Genomic DNA, 19,337 nt, shown 5'->3' on the forward strand with positions numbered 1-19,337 from the left:
TACCTTCTTGATTTCAAGGATTCCCCTCCAAGGGGGAGGTTCCATCTTTCTCAATTGTCTGTAAACCCGACTAAAAGAGAGGCGTTCTTACGCTGTGTAGAAGACCTTTTTACCATGGGAGTGATCTGCCAGTTCCAAAAGCAGGGCAGGGGTTCTACTCCAATCTGTTTATAGTTCCCAAAAAAGAGGGAACCTTCAGACCAATTCTGGATCTCAAGATCCTAAACCAATTCCTAAGAGTTCCATCTTTCAAGATGGAGACCATTCGGACTATTTTACCATTGATCCAGGAGGGTCAATATATGACCACCATGGACTTAAAGGATGCGTATCTGCACATTCCTATCCACAAAGATCATCACCAGTTCCTCAGGTTCGCCTTTCTGGACAAGCATCAGTTTGTGGCTCTTCCTTTCGGGTTGGCCACGGTGCCGCGAATCTTCACGAAGGTGCTAGGGTCCCTTCTGGCGGTTCTAAGGCCACGGGGCATAGCAGTGGCGCCTTATCTAGACGGCATTCTAATTCAAGCGTCGTCCTTCCAACTAGCCAAGTCTCACACGGACTTAGTGTTGGCCTTTCTAAGGTCTCACGGGTGGAAAGTGAACGTAAAAAAAAGAGTTCTCTTTCCCCCCTCACAAGAGTTTCATTTCTAAGGACTCTGATAGACTCGGTGGACATGAAAATCTTTCTGACAGAGGTCAGGAAATCAAAGATTTTGTCCACCTGCCGAGCTCTTCATTCCATTCCTCGGCTGTAAGTGGCTCAGTGTATGGAGGTAATCGGACTAATGGTAGCGGCAATGGACATAGTTCCGTTTGCTCGCTTGCATCTCAGACCACTGCAACTATGCATGCTCAATCAGTGGAATGGGGATTATGTGGATTTATCTCCTCAGATAAATCTGGCTCAAGAGACCAGAGACTCTCTTCTTTGGTGGTTGTCACAGGATCATCTGTCCCAGGGAATGTGTTTCCGCAGGCCAGAATGGGTTATAGTGACGACAGACGCCAGTCTTCTGGGCTGGGGCGCAGTCTGGAATTCCCTGAAAGCTCAGGGTTTGTGGACTCGGGAGGAGGCTCTCCTACCGATACATTTTCTGGAATTAAGAGCGATATTCAATGCTCTCCAGGCATGGCTTCAGCTGGCTTCTGCCAGATTCATCAGGTTTCAGTCGGACAACATCACAACTGTGGCTTATATCAATCATCATGGCGGAACAAAGAGTTCCTTAGCGATGATAGAGGTCTCAAGGATAATCCAATGGGCAGAGGCTCACTCTTGCCATCTGTCAGCGATCTATATCCCAGGTGTAGAGAACTGGGAGGCAGATTTTCTAAGTCGTCAGACTTTTCATCCGGGGGAGTGGGAACTCTATCCGGAGGTGTTTGCTCAGCTGGTTCGGCTGTGGGGCACACCAGAGTTGGATCTGATGGTGTCTCGTCAGAACGCCAAATTTCCTCGTTACGGCTCCAGGTCAAGGGATTCTCAGGCTGTACTGATAGATGCTCTAGCAGTACCCTGGTCGTTCAATCTGGCTTATGCGTTTCCACCTTTCCCTCTCCTTCCACGTCTGATTGCCAGAATCAAACAGGAGAGAGCATTGGTGATTTTGATATCGCCTGCGTGGCCACGCAGGACTTGGTATGCAGACCTGGTGGACATGTCATCCCTTCCATCATGGTCTCTGCCATTGAGACAGGACCTTCTGATTCAAGGTCCATTCAAGCATCCAAAACTAATTTCTCTGCAACTGACTGCTTGGAGATTGAACGCTTGATTCTATCAAAGCGGGGTTTCTTTGAGTCAGTCATAAATACCTTGATTCAGCCTCAAAAGCCTGTTACCAGGAAAATTTATCATAAGATATGGCGTAAATATCTTTTTTTGGTGCAAATCCAAAGGCTTCTCCTGGAGTAAAATCAGGATTCCTAGGATTTTGTCTTTTCACCAAGAGGGATTGGAGAATTGGATTATCAGCTAGTTCCCTAAAGGGACAGATATCTGCTCTGTCTAGTTTGTTGCACAAGCGTCTGGCAGATGTTCCAGACGTTCAGGTTTTTTGTCAGGCTTTAGTTAGAATTAAGCCTGTGTTTAAACCTATTGCTCCACCATGGAGTCTAAATTTGGTTCTTAGAGTTCTTCAGGGGGTTCCGTTTGAACCCATGCATTCCATAGATATTAAGCTTTTATCTTGGAAAGTTTTGTTCCTAGTTGCTATCTCTTCAGCTCGAAGAGTTTCTGAACTATCTGCATTACAATGTGACTCTCCTTATCTTGTGTTCCATGTTGATAAGGTGGTTTTGCGCACCAAGCCTGGGTTCCTACTTAAGGTTGTTACTAACAGGAATATCAATCAAGAAATTGTTGTTCCTTCTCTGTGTCCTAATCCTTCTTGTAAGAAGGAACGTCTGTTGCACAACTTGGACGTGGTTCGTGCTTTGAAATTTTATTTGCAGGCAACCAAAGATTTTCGTCAAACATCTTCTTTGTTTGTTGTCTATTCTGGAAAGCGTAGGGGTCAAAAGGCTACGGCGACTTCTCTTTCCTTTTGGCTGAAAAGCATCATCCGTTTGACTTATGAGACTGCTGGACAGCAGCCTCCTGAAAGGATTACAGCTCATTCTACTAGAGCGGTAGCTTCCACATGGGCTTTTAAAAATGATGCTTCTGTTGAACAAATTTGTAAGGCTGCGACTTGGTCGTCGCCTCATGCCTTTTCAAAATTTTATAAATTTGATACTTTTGCTTCTTCGGAGCCTATTTTTGGGAGAGAGGTTTTGCAAGCAGTGGTGCCTTCCTTTTAGGTTCCTGTCTTGTCCCTCCCTTCATCCGTGTCTTAAAGCTTTGGTATTGGTATCCCACAAGTTAGGATGAATCCGTGGACTCGGTACATCATGCAAAAGAAAACAAAATTTATGCTTACCTGATAAATTTCTTTCTTTTGCGATGTACCGAGTCCACGGCCCGCCCTGTCTATTCAAGACAGATAGTATTTTTTTTTTTTTAATGTAAACTTCAGTCACCTCTGCACCTTTTATAGTTTCTCCTTTTTCTTCCTTGGCCTTCGGTCGAATGACTGGGGGGTGGAGTTAAGGGGGGAGCTATACAGACAGCTCTGCTGTGGTGCTCTCTTTGCTACTTCCTGTCAGGAAGGACAATATCCCACAAGTTAGGATGAATCCGTGGACTCGGTACTTCGCAAAAGAAAGAAATTTATCAGGTAAGCATAAATTTTTGTTTTTTCTCTTTCTCTTTCTCTTTCTCTTTCTCTTTCTCTTTCTCTTTCTCTTTCTCTTTCTCTTTCTCTTTCTCTTTCTCTTTCTCTTTCTCTTTCTCTTTCTCTATTTTGTTGAAATGTAGGTAGCAAAAAATCTCAAAATTGGTTTCACACTAGTGTAAAAAAAAAAAAAAAAGGCTTAGCAGCAAGAGGGTTAAAGGCCCTCTAAGGAATTTATCCCCTCCTAGCTGATATAGCTGCTGTGCCACTTTATGTACTAGTTTCTACTAAATTATATTTGCATGTATCAAAATATGTTAACATATTTATTGCTTATGGTTTTTTTTTTTTTTAACCTTTTGTTATAGCAGTTAAAGGAAAATTAATTTTATGTTTTCACTAATTACAGAATGGACAACAGTTCATGGAAGAATCGATGTGTGAAGAGGACACTGAAAGCAATGTAAGGAACTCAGTCTTGTTTGTTGAATGAAGCATTTTTAATGGCACCACTGATTAAATGTGTTTGTGGACATAGAGGGAGATAGGTATACGTGTGACATTGTGTAGCAAATCTGAACATTTTCCAAAGTATACCTCATCTAATGATTTTTCTGCTGGAGCAAGGGATTCTGGTTAAGTATATGCAAATTAACTTCAGAGTCTCCACTTTTTACTTCCTGCTTACTTTAAAGTATAGCAATGGTAAAATGTGTACATCTTTAAAGGTGCATTAAACTGGAATGTGTAGTACTCACTTTGCTTTCCTTCCTGTTGCTGCAGCTCTCTTTAAAGGAGTGTTGCTATTTTAACTCCTGAAATGTTATCCGATGGTGAAGCTCCACCTCTGTACTGGGGGCTGCCATCTTGGCGCACAGGTATTCTCACACACTGTGACAGAAGTAGTGTGTATTCACATATCAATGAGGTTGTCAACTGTATAATGTGCTTCAGGTTAGGGTGCATGATACAGAGCATGGCCTTTACATTTTTGCAGTGACTGCATTGTTCTAATATTATGTGCTTTTTAAAAGTATATGTATTTTGTGTAACTGTAAAGCTATGTAAAAAATGTAAAGCTCACACAATGTTGTGTCATGCACACTAGCGACAAGCAAATGATAACAGCTGTAAAAGTGGCCAATATTCCTGATCTGTGAGTGTGCACTGCTTCTATCACAGGCTGTTAGAATATTTGAGTTCCAAGATGGCGGCGCCCAGTATGAAGAGGCACAGCTTCAGTATCTGCCCCCTTTAAGCTAGTAAAGAAGGATAACTGATTTGTAAAGAGCTTCAGGAAGAGGATGCAATTCAATAACATAGTGAGTAGTTACTATTTTTTTGTAGTTGTGCACAGCAGTTTGCTGTCCCTTTTAAACTACAAGCAAGCATTAAAGTCTATGGAATTATTTGTGATATCTATAAAAAATTTAATTTTTTTTTAATCTTGCTTATTCTAGATTTTTTTTTTGATATTCATAAGCAAAAAATAAAAAGTTCTGTTGATGCATAGATCAGAGATGGCCAATTGAAAGCCAAAGAGCTGCATGCAACACTCAGTAGTTTTTGCGGCCCTGACAAAGCCAAAATAAATTTGCCATAGTCTTTCAGGCCTCAGGAAAATGTGGAACTAAAAAGGTCCTCTTGAGGGAAGAACTGCATACAGAGGGTACCCTATAACTATACTTACGTCTAGACCTGTGATGCTGGACGTATGTTAAGAAACATTTTATCTGTTTATCAATAAATGTATATGTGACCCTTTAAGCCTTCTAAAACATTGATGTGAATTCCATGTGTTAGGAAGACGGCATAACCCAGGAAATTCCTAACTTGTGACATAATGGATTACCTCAAACATGACATGAATTACAATAAATATCACATAACACAGACAATGATATTAATATCAATGTAAATGTAAAGAAAACAAAAAATATACAAAAAAATAACTTTTCTCATAGCAGATGAAATACAATGGATATATATTTGCCCTTTTTAAAAATAGTTAATTATTGATTTTAAATTTACACTACAAATTACGATCTCAGTTTCTGCACAGTGTTAACAAAAGAAATGTAATTTTTACCATTTAATTTGCGCAATCTCACAATGGACAAAGGTTTTCCTCATCTCTTTACTCACCATAACTTATTTGTGATGCCCTATACCAGCTTCTCTATGCAGCTAGCAGAATCTAGAATGTCCTAATAATGTTCAACAGTATAGAAACAGCTGTTCACAAGTAATTTCTCTTGCTGTACTATGCCACCCCCTGCTATGCTTTAAAGCTACCTATGATAATAATTTACTTGCAAGAGGAAATCTGTTTGAAAAATGTTAGGTATTGTGAAGCTGGTTTAAATATCCTTATCCAGAATCCCATATCCAGTGGAAACATTGGTATTTGAGTTGTTGTTTTTTTTTTTGTGTTTGTGAAAGAAAAGTCCAGTTATACTAAACAATGACCTTTTACGTATCATATTTCAACAAAACACGTCTCCATAGTGATGCACTTTGTGATGACATTGTGAGCAAAGCATGCCAGCGCTACAGAATTTTGCGGCACAATACAAATAATGATGCCAATCTACAACTACCTTTTTAAAAGAGCTTTAAAGTAATACATTCCTCTAATTTCCTTTCCCTGTCATCTGAAGCCCCCCACTCCCCCCCCAACAAAAAAAGGAAACCGATCAAACACAATTCTTTGCTTGTTCTTGATTTCTCCTATAGAGTTTTAGATGACCTGGTGCATTGAACTTCTTGAGACAGGAATGTATTCCCTTGTGAGAGATGAGTTTGTGATGAACAATGTTTGTTATGATTCATTTTCTCTTGTCTAAAATGTTTTTTTTCCCCTGTAAATTTACATAAGCCTTAAAGGGAAAACCCCTCAAGCATATAACTTTCAGTTTAGAAAATAAAGCTGCAATAACCCAGGAATGTGCTATGAAGGTTAATGCTGAGCATAATTGTATGTGGTGTTGTATATTTCTGTTGGAAAGCAAAAAAACAATTTAATATGTAATGTAAATAGTAATTATGTGGCCTAGAGATGAAATAAGAATGCTAGGGAAGATAATACAAATAAATAGTTATTTTTAGTGAAAGCCTTTATATAAGTAAGTTGGAACTTGCAATTGTGCAGCTTTCTGTTTTTGTATAGAATGTCCTTGAAGAAAATTCCAAGGGTAGACAAAAAGCCAATATATTCTGTAGTCTCATAGAATTAGGCTTTCCCAACATAAGGCACACCAGACACACAAACACTGACGTCCTATTGAAGGTTTTAGAGCTGCATAAGTTTTTTTTTTTTTTTGTTTTTTTTTTTTTCATTTTACAGAGATTTTTTTGTTCCGAAGAAAGTAGATTAGATGAGTCCATTTTTGGTCTTTGAACAGTTGATAAAACTTTTTTTTGCCTCCAGTTTATGGCTCCTTTGTTTATTAGACATTTATTTGCAAGATCAGATATCTTAGTGACCCCTTATCTGGATATTAGTCTGTCTCCTTTGTGAATCAAATATCACCAGTATGTTATACTTATTTGAATTGTGTGCCCTTTGAATCTGTTCACATCTCTGACTCCATTGAGAATTCTTTTATTTTCTGAGATTTTCAGTTTCATTATATGGTTAGGAATCCTCCCAGAGCGTAAAAGACAACTTATTAAAGGTATATGAAACCCAACAAATTTCTTTTATGATTCAGACAGAGCATACCATTTTAAAAAAAGTTTCCTATTTACATCTTGTCAAACTTGCTTCGTTACCATGATATTCTGTGTTGAAGAGATACCTAGGTAAACATCTCAAGCACTATATGGCAGAAAATTGTGCTGCCATCTAGTGCTCTTGCAAATGGATAACTGACGCCATATAGTGCTCTAGAAATTGGGCCAGTGTTCTATTATTTTCTGCTCAAACAAAGTGGGGATGGGCGCTAAAAGCGGAGTCAAACCAGTCAAATAATTAAAGGGACATAATACTCATATTCTAAATCACTTGAAACTGATGCAGTATAACTGTAAAAAGCTGACAGGAAAATATCACCTGAGCATCTCTATGTAAAAAAGGAAGATATTTTACCTCACAATCTCCTCAGCTCAGTAGAGTTAGTTCTGTGTAAAAAGTTATACTCAGCTGCTCCCAGCTGCAGGTAAAAAAATAAAAAAAATGAAGAAATGAACAGCAGCCAATCGGCATCAGCAGTGCTGAGGTCATGAACTCTTACTGTGATCTCATGAGATTTGACTTAACTCTCATGAGATTTCATAGTAAGCTTCCTTTACCTGATTGGTGAAATAATATGAGAGTTCACGATGCTCATCCCTTCAGTTGTCCCGGGACAGACACACTAATATGCTGCTTAGAAATCCTTTACAATGGGAGGTGGCTACTGAGGATTTTTTGAGGTAAAATATCTTTCTTTTTTACATAGAGATGTTCAGGTGATATTTTCTAGTCAGCTTTTTACAGCTATGCTTCATCACTTTCAAGTGTTTAAACATTTGGGTATTATGGCTCTTTAACCCCTTAATGACAACTGACGTACCAGGTACGTCCAGCAAAAACTGACAGTTAATGACAATGGACGTACCTGGTACGTCAGTTGTCTAAGAGAGTGCTGGAAGCGATCACAATCGCTTCCAGCAGCTCTCAGGGTATTGCAGTGATGCCTCGATATTGAGGCATCCTGCAATACCCTTTAAAAAGCATCCGATGCAGAGAGAGCCACTCTGTGGCCCTCTCTGCACCGGTAGCGATGGTGCCGTTGGTGGGTGGATGGTCGCTTACAAGGGAGGCGGGTGGGCGGCCCATCGCTCCCCGGCATCCGGTTCCTTCAAGTGCTTTGTGCACGCCGGATGCAGGGAGCGTGCGGAGGGGGGCCTGCGCGCGCGTGTGTGTGTGTGTGTGTGTGTGTGTGTGTGTGTGTGTGTGCGCGCGCGCGCGCAGCAACCACTGCCACCAATGACTGAGAAGAGAGAGGGGGGCAGAAAACGTTTTTTTTTTTTTTTTTAAATAATACGATCTGCTAAGGTAGGGGGATGGGGTTAGGTGGGGGGGGCAGCTACACTACAGAAAACTGCTATTTAAGAAAATAAAAACAAAAAAAAATCAACCTTTCTTTTTTGGGAAAAACTGGGTACTGGCAGACAGCTGCCAGTACCCAAGATGGTGGCAAATAGGTAGGTTGGGAGGGTTAGAGAGCTGTTTGGGGGGGATCAGGGAGGTTGGGGGCTAAGGCAGGGGTCCATCACAGGTGAATAATTAAAAAAAAAAACAAAAAAAAAAACACCTTTTATTTTAGTACTGGCAGACTTTCTGCCAGTACTTAAGATGGCGGGGACAATTGTGGGGTGGGGGAGGGAAGAGAGCTGTTTGGGAGGGATCAGGGGGTGGGATGTGTCAGGTGGGAGGCTGATCTCTACACTAAAGCTAAAATTAACCCTGCAAGGTCTCTACAAGCTACCTAATTAACCCCTTAACTGCTGGGCATAATACAAGTGTGGTGCGCAGCAGCATTTAGTGGCCTCCTAATCGCCAAAAAGCAACGCCAAAGCCATATATGTCTGCTATTTCTGAACAAAGGAGATCCCAGAGAAGCATTTACAACCATTTGTGACATAATTGCACAAGCTGTTTGTAAATAATTTCAGTGAGAAACCTAAAATTGTGAAAAATTTAACTTTTTTTTTTATTTGCTCGCATTTGGCGGTGAAATGGTGGCATGAAATATACCAAAATGGGCCTAGATCAATACTTTGGGTTGTCTACTACACTAAAGCTAAAATTAACCCTTCAAGGTCTCTACAAGCTCCCTAATTAACCCCTTCACTGCTGGGCATAATACACGTGTGGTGCACAGCGGCATTTAGTGGCCTTCTAATTACCAAAAAGCAATGCCAAAGCCATATATGTCTGCTATTTCTGAACAAAGAGGATCCCAGAGAAACATTTACAACCATTTGTGCCATAATTGCACAAACTGTTTGTAAATAATTTCAGTGAGAAACCTAAAGTTTGTGACAAAATTTGTGAAAAAGTGAACGATTTTTTTTTTATTTGCTCGCATTTGGCAGTGAAATGGTGGCATGAAATATACCAAAATGGGCATAAATCAATACTTTGGGATGTCTTCTAAAAAAAAATATATACATGTCAAGGGATATTCAGGGATTCCTGAAAGATATCAGTGTCCCAATGTAACCAGCGCTAATTTTGAAAAAAAGTGGTTTGGAAATAGCAAAGTGCTACTTGTATTTATGGCCCTATAACTTACAAAAAAAGCAAACAACATGTAAACATTGGGTATTTCTAAACTCAGGACAAAATTTAGAAACTATTTAGCATGGGTGTTTTTTGGTGGTCGTAGATGTGTAACAGATTTTTGGGGTCAAATTTAGAAAAAGTGTGTTTTTTTCCATTTTTTCCTCATATTTTATAATTTTTTTATAGTAAATTATAAGATATGATGAAAATAATGGTATCTTTAGAAAGTCCATTTAATGGCGAGAAAAACGGTATATAATATGTGTGGGTACAGTAAATGAGTAAGAGGAAAATTACTGCTAAACCCAAACACTGCAGAAATGTAAAAATAGCCATTGTCATTAAGGGTAAGAAAATTGAAAAATGGTCCGGTCATTAAGGGGTTAAACAGTTTCACTCAAAATGTTAACTTACGATTACAATTTAATAAAAATAAAATAAAAAATAAAAAACAGTTGTAAGAAATATGCTATGAGTTTTACTATATATTGAAATAGAAGTACAACAACAATAACTATTTGCAGATGTATAGAATTCAATCTATTAGCTGTTAAGCAAAAAAAAAAGAGACTTCCAACATTTATATAAAAACACATGAAATTAGCTCTTTGAGGCTACCCAAATGGTAAAGGTGAATAATATAGTTCTGGGACGTCTCCCAATATGTAAACAATTAGGCTTAGATGGTACACTTTTGGCCTATATGTACTTAAAGGGACACTGAACCCAAATCTTTTCTTTCACGATTCAGATAGAGCATGCAATGTTTAGCAACTTTCAAATTTTCTTCGTTCTCTTGCCATCCTTATTTGAAAAAGGCATCTAAGCTAAGGAGCCAGCAAATGTTTGGTACAGAACCATGGACAGCACTTGTTTTTTTGGTGCTGTCTAATCAGCAAGGACAACCCAGGTCGTTCACCAAAAATGGGCCGGCATCTAAAGTTACATTCTTGCTTTTCAAATAAACATACCTAGAGAATGAAGAAAATTTGATAATAGGAGTAAATTAGAAAGTTGCTTAAAATTGCATGCTCTATCTGAATCACAAAATAAAAAAAGTAGGGTTCGGTGTCCCTTTAACCGTGTACTGCAGACAAAATATTCCTTATTAGTTTGGTGATATGCCTTATAAAGCAGATGGATCATATATAGGTATAGTCAGTACTTGACTTTGTATCTTCAATATGTGTAATAATGCCTTCCTGCTTGGTGGTAGCCTGCTGTGGCTAGTGTGAAAAATATACTTTACAGTACCTCTGTAGTCCATGATTCTGTGCAAATCCTCTATCTCTCAAAGGTGGGAGCAGCCGAAAAGCAGCCTCCTTACTCCAGTAGCGATTTCCACGATAACGTCATACGCCAAATACCACCTGTTTAGGAGTTCACCTGCCAAGATGGAAATTAGATTTCTTACATATAATCCTGCTCTTAGTACAATGTATGCAGGACAGATTGACACCAATCTCTGATGTTAAGATACAAAGAGTGCCTCTTTTCTTAGTTGCGTTTGCCCAAACAATTCGATTCTCAAAGTGTACAAACACAGCCTCAGACCATCAACATGTTTCACCCACTCATGGGGCTTTATCAAGATAGTACTTCGCTGTAAATTCAGACTTTAAATACACCTCCCAACATCTTGGTTGCAATTTGGCAGGTGATCACAGCTTATTTTAAGGTGGTATTGTGAAGTTGTATTGTTCAACAGGTAATCATAGTTTATTAAGGTGGTATTAACTAAGGTGGTATTGTGACATTTCTTATCCAGCAGGTATGGTGGTTTATTAAGGTGATATTGAAATGTTTATTATTAAGAATGTTAAAGGGCCTCTAAACCCAAAATCTTTCTTTCATGATTCATATAGAGAATAGAAATGTAAACATTACAATTTACTTCTATTATTTATTTTGCTTAATTTTTTTAGATATCCTTAGTTGAAGAAAAAGCAATGCACATGGTGAGCCAATCACACAAGGCTTCTATTCGCAGCAACCAATCAGCAGCTATTGAGCATATCTAGATATGCTTTTCAGCAAAGAATATCAAGAGAATAAAACAAATTAGATAATATAAGTAAATTAGAAAGATGTTTAAAATTGCTTTCTCTTTCTAAATCATGAAAGAAAAAATGTGGGTTTCATGTCCCTTTAAGAGAGAATTCTTTTTGCAAACTTTATCAACATTCAGCAACATATCTTTTCATTTCTTTCCATAATCAAAGTATAATTTAAGTGTCACCAAAATTCTGTTCACATTAAGAATCTCTACCCCAAAGAGCTTACATCCAAATTAGTTTACTACATACTATAGAGGGTTACAAATAGTTCATTTTACTTCTCTTTAGTTAAAATAATTTTTTTAGTTAAAGAGATTTTTTTTTATTTTTAGAAAACCTATATAAGGATTAAAATCCTATATTGAGATGCTATTATAGATATTCATCTTATTAATATCAACCTTATGTGCAAGATTAATCAAGTGTAAATAGGATATACATTGGCTATTCTATAAGAAAAGGAGAGAGATCCAACTCAGAATTCAGGCTGTATTATATATTAATTCTGCTTCCTTAATATAAAAGTCTTTTTTCGAAATCATCCCCTCTCCAATCAGGCCGTATTTTACAGATGGCCCAATACTTCGGATGTTGTATATTATTGCAGTGTATCTCTTGAAAGTGCTTATATAGATGTGTCTAAATTACAATTCTCAATACAACAAAGGTGTTACCTTATCCTATCCCTCAAGCTCCTAGTTGTTTACCATAAGTATATACGATTACACATACATTGGATCATGTATATTACCCCTTTTTGTGTGCATCTTATGGTATCCTTTATTATGAATTCTAGACCTGTATTTGGTACTATGAGAGACTTCTTCTTTGTGCTATATCTGGTGAAACAAGGGTAAAAACCTCTTACTTCTTGTCCATTCAAATCTACATCCCTCAAGGATGTTCCTTTTTCTTTTAAACTCACTTGGGGCCAAACTAGTTTTTATATTTTTAGCTTTTCTGTATACTATTTTAGGGAAAGGGGGGATATTATCCCCTATAATTGGGTCTGATTTAATGAGATGCCAATGCTTCCATACAATTTTTCTTTATTATGTGGTGATCACTACTATAATTGGTAATAAAAGGCACATCTATAATGTTCTCATCAGTTTTTTATTCTTAGCTGGTTTATAACCAGTTAAAGTATTCCGATCTGTATTGTTGATCCTATCTTTAGCGTGGTCTATAGTCTCTTTAGTATATCCACTTTCAAAAAACCTTTCCTTTTTTTTGTTGTTCATAATCAGTGGTCTTTGAGCAATTTTTCTTAATTCTTAAAAATTGTCCTACAGTTATATTATCAACCCATTTTTTATAGTGGCAGCTTCTCCCATGAATATAATTATTAGAATCAGCGGGCTTAAAAAATGTCTTAGTTTCAAATCTTCCCCCTTCCACCATAATCTCTAAATCAAGGAAAGTGATCTTTTCATGACTAAATTCATAAGTGAATTTCAATCCCTGATTATTATCATTCATATCTTCAAATAATTTGATAAGTCCTGTCTCACTTCCTCTCCAGATAATGAGTATATCATCTATATATCTCTTAAAGAGCACGAGATTCGCGCCAAACTCCACTGAGGACAAGAATTTCTCCTTGCAGTAACCCATAAATAGGTTAGTGTAGCTTGGCGCGAATCTCGTGCCCATTGCTGTTCCCTCTAATTGTAAAAATTACTGTCCATTGAATGAAAAATAATTGTGTACCAGTATGAACCCAATACATTCCAGTATAAACTCTTTTTGATCTTGGGGTATATCATTTGTTTGTTTTTTTGCTTAACAGCTAATGGAATTCTATACATCTGCAAATAGTTGTTGTTCTTATGCTATAAGGAGTTACTATATAGTATATTGAAATATATATATTCTGTGTTTAAGAGATACCTAGGTAAACATATCAAGCACTACATGGCAGAAAATAGTGCTTCCATCTAGTGCACTTGCAAATGGATAACATTCTTGAAAAACTGACGCCATATAGTGCTCTAGAAATTGGGGTATATCATTATATCATTGTTTGTTTGTTTTTTGCTTAACCGCTAATAGAATTCTATACATCTGCAAATAGTTGTTGTTCTTATGCTATAAGGAGTTTTACTATATATTGAAATATATTTCTTACAACTGTTATTTATTTTTTATTTTATTTTTTATTAAATTGTAAGTTAACATTTTGAGTGAAAGTGTTTAATTATTTGACTGCTTTGACTCCGCTTTTAGCGCCCATCCACACTTTGTTTGATTGCTTTTATCTTTGGGAAGGAGATATTTGGAAGGGGCAGTGAGTCTGTAGTTTAGCGCCACACTTTCTTACTTTTCACTATTATTTTCTGCTACCCGTTAGATGTTGCTACATCATCATCAGATTTAACTACATGAGCACTTTCCACAAATGATCCTAAGACATCTGTGGAATGTGCTGACATAGTTGGCTAATGCACATTATCATGGGTAGCAAGATCTAATGGAGAGGATCTTTATTCCCCGCATTCTTCTTACAAGTTAAGTGCAAAATCAGTGTTCTATTATTTTTTATTACCTGTTAGATTTTGCTACTGGGGCCACTTAATTTGCCATTACCCAAAATGCCTCACGGTGCTGTCAATCAGATATCAGATACTATATTTTTTATTGAATAATAGAGAGGCTATTACTGCACATACCGGTAGTTACACAGCAACGTCCTCCCTATAACGCTGTTTAGTACGTGAGTATTGTAGTAAACACAGGGCCATAAACCGATGCTGTCGCACACCAGTGTTTTAACAGAGAGGATCTTTACTCCCTGCATTTATTTTTATCAGCTGACCAATCATAACAAAGTGCTGTGTGCTCCTATTGCATATTATAACATCAACAATAGAAGCTCACAACACTTTCTTATTGGTTAGCTGTATAAAAATTTTTAAAAAAATTTGTTTAATAGTAGAATGCGCATGAGCTAACTAAGTCAGCGAATTCCACAAATGTTTTAGAATAATCTGTGGAATGTGCTGACGTAGTTAGCCTATGTGCAGTGTCACCGGTAGCAAAATCGAACAGGTAGCAAAAAATTATAGAACACCAGTACCTATTTATACACCCTGCTTTTCAACAAGATACCAAGAGAATGAAGAAAAATTAATAATAGAAGTAAATTAGAAAGTTGTTTAAAATCATATGCTCTATCTGAATTATTAAAGGAAAAATGTTGGGTTTCATATCCCTTTAAGTTAACTTATAATAAAATAAATTCTAGCACTCTAGTTCTGATGCTCATGACAGTCCTGTTTTCGTTACCTCAGCATTGTGGTGGTTCTTTTCATTTGAAAGGATGTTTGTTTACATCTTTCGGTGACCTGAGATCAATGTTTGACTAATCTCTATTTCCTTCCTGGTTAAATGGATCTGTACTCTTTAACCAAATCACCAATTTATGTAGTAATGGTACCTTACATAAATTGTGCAAGTTCAGACATCTACGTAATGTGTCAGAATTGAACAGATCATTGAGTACAACCATACTGCTTGGTTTAATTCCGATTGTAGGGCTAATAATTTATTTTTCTTATGCTATATATCAACAGTAACAGTTTAATTGTTCATATATAAATGCAGACATTATGAATTTGATTCAGATAGAGAATACAATTTTAAGCACCTTTCTAGTATTCTCCTATTATCAATTCTTCTTTGTTCTTTTGCTATCTTTATTTGAAAAAGCAGGAATCTAAGCTTAGGAGCCAGACCATTTTTGGTGGGTAGCGCTTGCTTATTGGTGGCTACATTTAGTAATGTGGCTACATTGAACTAGACATAACATATGGTGCCATTACCATAGGTGATGTACAGATTTTTATTTAAACTTTGTTTAAATGTATACTCTGAAAATAGTTTGGATATCCAGATTGATTCTCTTTGTCCTTCAAGAGATTGAGTGTTTTTGTTCTCTTTGAAGCAGAGTCTCCCCCCCCCACCCCCGAAAGACAACATTTATATAGGTGATGATCTTTTAGAACGGCAGCATTTACAAAAGGATTTGGAGAATAGGGGCATAATTAATCCTAGTACCTGTGTTAACCTCATGGTAAAGATATTTCACCCCAATCTGTTTATTATCCAAAGGGATTTACAGTCCTGTCTTGGATTTCATATCCCCCTAAACATATTGGTCAGGATTCTCACTTGTATAATGGGAACATCCCTCACGGATTCTTATCTGCACATCCCTATACATAGGAATTATTTTCAGTTCCTGAGGTTTGTATATCTGCAAAACTCTGCCAGTTTGCTACTCTGTGGGTTACAATCTTGACGGTGATCAGAATCTGGACGTTTCAGTTGCTTCGTATCTGGCTGATATCTAGTGCTAGCTTATTTACTGTCAACAGCTGTTGCTCATAATCTCAAACCTCTGTCTTTCAAGACAATAGTTAAAGTATCAATGTTACCTAAAGCTCCTTATATCCTGCTATGAGGGTAGCATTTACAGGAGTCATAATAGACTCAATCCTTATGCATCTGTTTTCCTGTCAGAACTTCACATTATTAAGAACAGAGGGCATGTCTATTCCTACATCCATTGGTAGCTCAGTGCATGGAGGCGGTTGGTCTTATGGTAGCTGCTTCAGTTGCAGTTTCTTTAGCCCCCTCTTCACTCGAGACCTCTATAATGGCTATGCTACCTCAGTGGTCAATTATCTACATTTGGCACACAGATTGCTTTGGATTTCTCCATCAGTCAATCTTTTTTTCTTAAGGACACAAAGTCTGACTTTGTCTCTTGGGACATCCTTCCTTCGTCAGTCTTGGTCTATTGTACCTACAAACTCTTGTCTCTCAGACTGGGGGACGGTCTGGGTTTCTCGAAGATTGAGGCAAGGTTACTAATCAACATTCTGGAAATTCGAGCGATCTTCGGGCTATTCAGCCCTGGCCTCTATTGCAGGAGGAAAAGTTTATGCTTTTCCAGTCAGACAGCATCTTGGCGGTGGTCTACATACGTTATCACAGGGATTAACCACTGGCCATACAGAAAGTGACTATTACTCTGTCTTGGGCTGGGAAGAATTATTGATTCCTATTGACAATTTACAACACTTTGTATGAACAACCTGGGAGGTGGATCTTTCCAGTTCCAGCAGTCGGTTGGTCCATTCTAGAGAGTGGCCTCTTCATAGGACATTTTTAATTGCTTATTGATCCAATGGGCTTTCAGGACATAGATCTAATGGCCTCTCAATTAAATCTCACAGTTCCATGCTATTGTGCAAGAGCAAAAGATTCTAAGGCTCACATATTAGTCACCTTGGTATGTCCATGGGACTTTCCTCTAGCATACCTGTTTCTTTGTCTTTATTCCAAGAGTCATTTCTTGGATCAGACAGGAGTCAACCTCCGTAATATTAGTTGCTCCAGACTTTCGTCCCAGGGCTTCGTATGTGGATATAGTGCAGTTGTCTTTTTGCTTTCCATAGCTTTTTTTTTCTCTGAGACAAAATCAGTTATTTCAATGATTTCTTTTCTATCAAGATATCGATTTTAATGACGTGCAGTTTGAACGCCTACTTATTGAATCTTTAATGCAGGCCAGAAAGCCTGTAACATGAGATATTTATCACAAGATTGAAAGACATATATTTTAATTGGTGTTTTTCCAGAGTTTTTTTTTTTTGGTATCCTTTAAAATTCCTAGAATCCTTTCAGTATTTCTAGTATGCCCTTGACAATGGTCTGTCCACTATTTTCTTCCTTAACTTTTTTTCATAGGAAGTTGGCCAAATCTCCTGAGGTGCAGACTTGTTCAGGTGTTAGAATGAGGCCATTGATGGAACCTATTTCTCCACACTGGAATATGAACTTACTTTTCTCTATATTACAAGGTTCTTCTCATGAACCATTGAATTCCATTGGTATTGACTATTATCTGGGAAAGTACTCTGTCTATTAGCAATCAGTTTCTAAATTGTCAACCTTGTCTTGTGATTCTACATTTCTCACTATTCACAAGGTAAACGCTATACTTTGTACTAAATGTTTTCTTCCTAAGGAAAATACCAATCCTGTGTTCAGATCCTGCTTTCTCTAGGTAGCGGATATTACATAATCTGATTGTAGTAAACGCTTTGAAGTTCTATCTCCAAGCAACTAAATGTTTTTAGACAAACTTCTAGTATTGTTTTTTTCACTATTAAATCTAGTAAGGGGCAGAAGGCTACTAAGGTAGTGTCCATCTCCTTAATACATAAGGGATTCAGAGTATTACAGCTCTTTCTTCAAGAGCAATTGCAGCATTATGGGTTTTTGAAAGATTGTGCTTCTTTGGAGCAGATTTGCAAAGCTAAAACATCTTATCTGCATACTTTTTTCAGAGTTTATCGCAAGCAGCTTTTGGCACGAAGGTCCTTCAGGCCGCAGTGTCTGCTAAATAAAAACTGCTAGAAAAATTTTCACCCTTTCCATAATACAGACCATAGGCTTGGTTATTAATCCCATATGTGATGGAGGACTGTGGACCATCATTTCATGATAGAAAACAAAATTGATACTTACCTGATAAGTTATTTTCTTTTGGACTGATAGCCCCACACTAGTTTCAATTTCTGGACAACAGTTCTAATGACACCTCTATAGACCCTGCTTTTCCTTTCCTACTTTTCTTTCCTTTTCTCTACTCAGCTATACGTAAAAGTGGGATGGTTTTAAAGCTCTTGTGTGGGTTCATGCCCTCCTAGTGGCAGGAAATATATCCCATATGTTATGGAGGACTGTGGACCATCATCATTCCAAAAGATAGAATTTATCAGGTAAGCATAAATTTTGTTTTTCTCAAGGAGACCTCTTAACCAATAGCGTACTAGCCATATGGCATAATGCTGATCAGCTAGCGCAGCTATTGGTTAAGAGGGGGAAATATCACCTTATAGAAAAAATAGTGCTTTGCCGTGGGCGACCGGAGGTGCTCAGCTCTGCATAAACTGCAGGAAAATGAAGGAACTTTAAGCATGAAGTATTTTTATACTTCATGACTGAAAGTCCCCTTTATTTTTAGAACTGGTAAATCCTAGCATTTCAAAAATACTAGGATTTACCATCACTTTAACCTTTTCGCCTATATATTTAATATTTTACCCCTTAGTGACTACAGCACTTTTCAATTTTCTGACCGTTTGGGACCAGGGCTATTTTTACATTTATGCAATGTTTGCGTTTAGCTGTAATTTTCCTCTTACTCATTTACTGTACCCACACATATTTTATATACCATTTTTCTCACCATTAAATGGACTTTCTAAAGATACCAATTATTTTCATCTTATCATATAATTTACTATAAAAAAATGATAAAATATGATGAAAAATGGAAAAAACACACTTTCTTCTAAAGATGTGGTGAGTCCACGGGTTTATCTTAATTACTGTTGGGAATACCACTCCTCGCCAGCAGGAGGAGGCAAAGAGCACCACAGTAAAAACTGTTACGTATCACTTCCCTACCCATAAACCCCAGTCATTCTCTTTGCCTCTATGTGCATGGAGGAGATGAATTTTTAGTGTAATTAAATTTTTTAAAGAAGATTGAAACTTCAATCAAGCTGCAGGGTATAACCTAGCCCACGTTAGTCTCTGCAGTCAAGCTGTGGCGGTTTTAAAGCGGTGGAGAACTTGCGAAGTGGTGCTTGCTCCATTTCTCTACCTATGCTGCCCTGGCCTCAGATATCTAAGTTGGTTACTTGGCTATCTATGTTATCCTAGTTGCTGTGAGGAGAATGTGTTCTCTCATATTAGGAGCTGTCGCCAT

General features: G+C 37.6%; 1 protein-coding gene across 1 annotated transcript in view; it reads left to right on the forward strand.

Annotated features, from left to right (window-relative positions):
- Nucleotides 1–19,337, forward strand: part of RPS6KA3 (ribosomal protein S6 kinase A3) — a 466,291-nt gene that overhangs the window by 21,740 nt on the left and 425,214 nt on the right. Inside the window, exon 2 of the mRNA XM_053706379.1 lies at nucleotides 3,627–3,680. Coding sequence (XP_053562354.1) covers nucleotides 3,627–3,680 — 54 coding nt within the window. The remainder of the gene's footprint in view (nucleotides 1–3,626; nucleotides 3,681–19,337) is intronic.

The sequence above is a fragment of the Bombina bombina genome, chromosome 3, assembly GCF_027579735.1.
Source record: "Bombina bombina isolate aBomBom1 chromosome 3, aBomBom1.pri, whole genome shotgun sequence".
Lineage (NCBI taxonomy): Eukaryota > Metazoa > Chordata > Amphibia > Anura > Bombinatoridae > Bombina > Bombina bombina.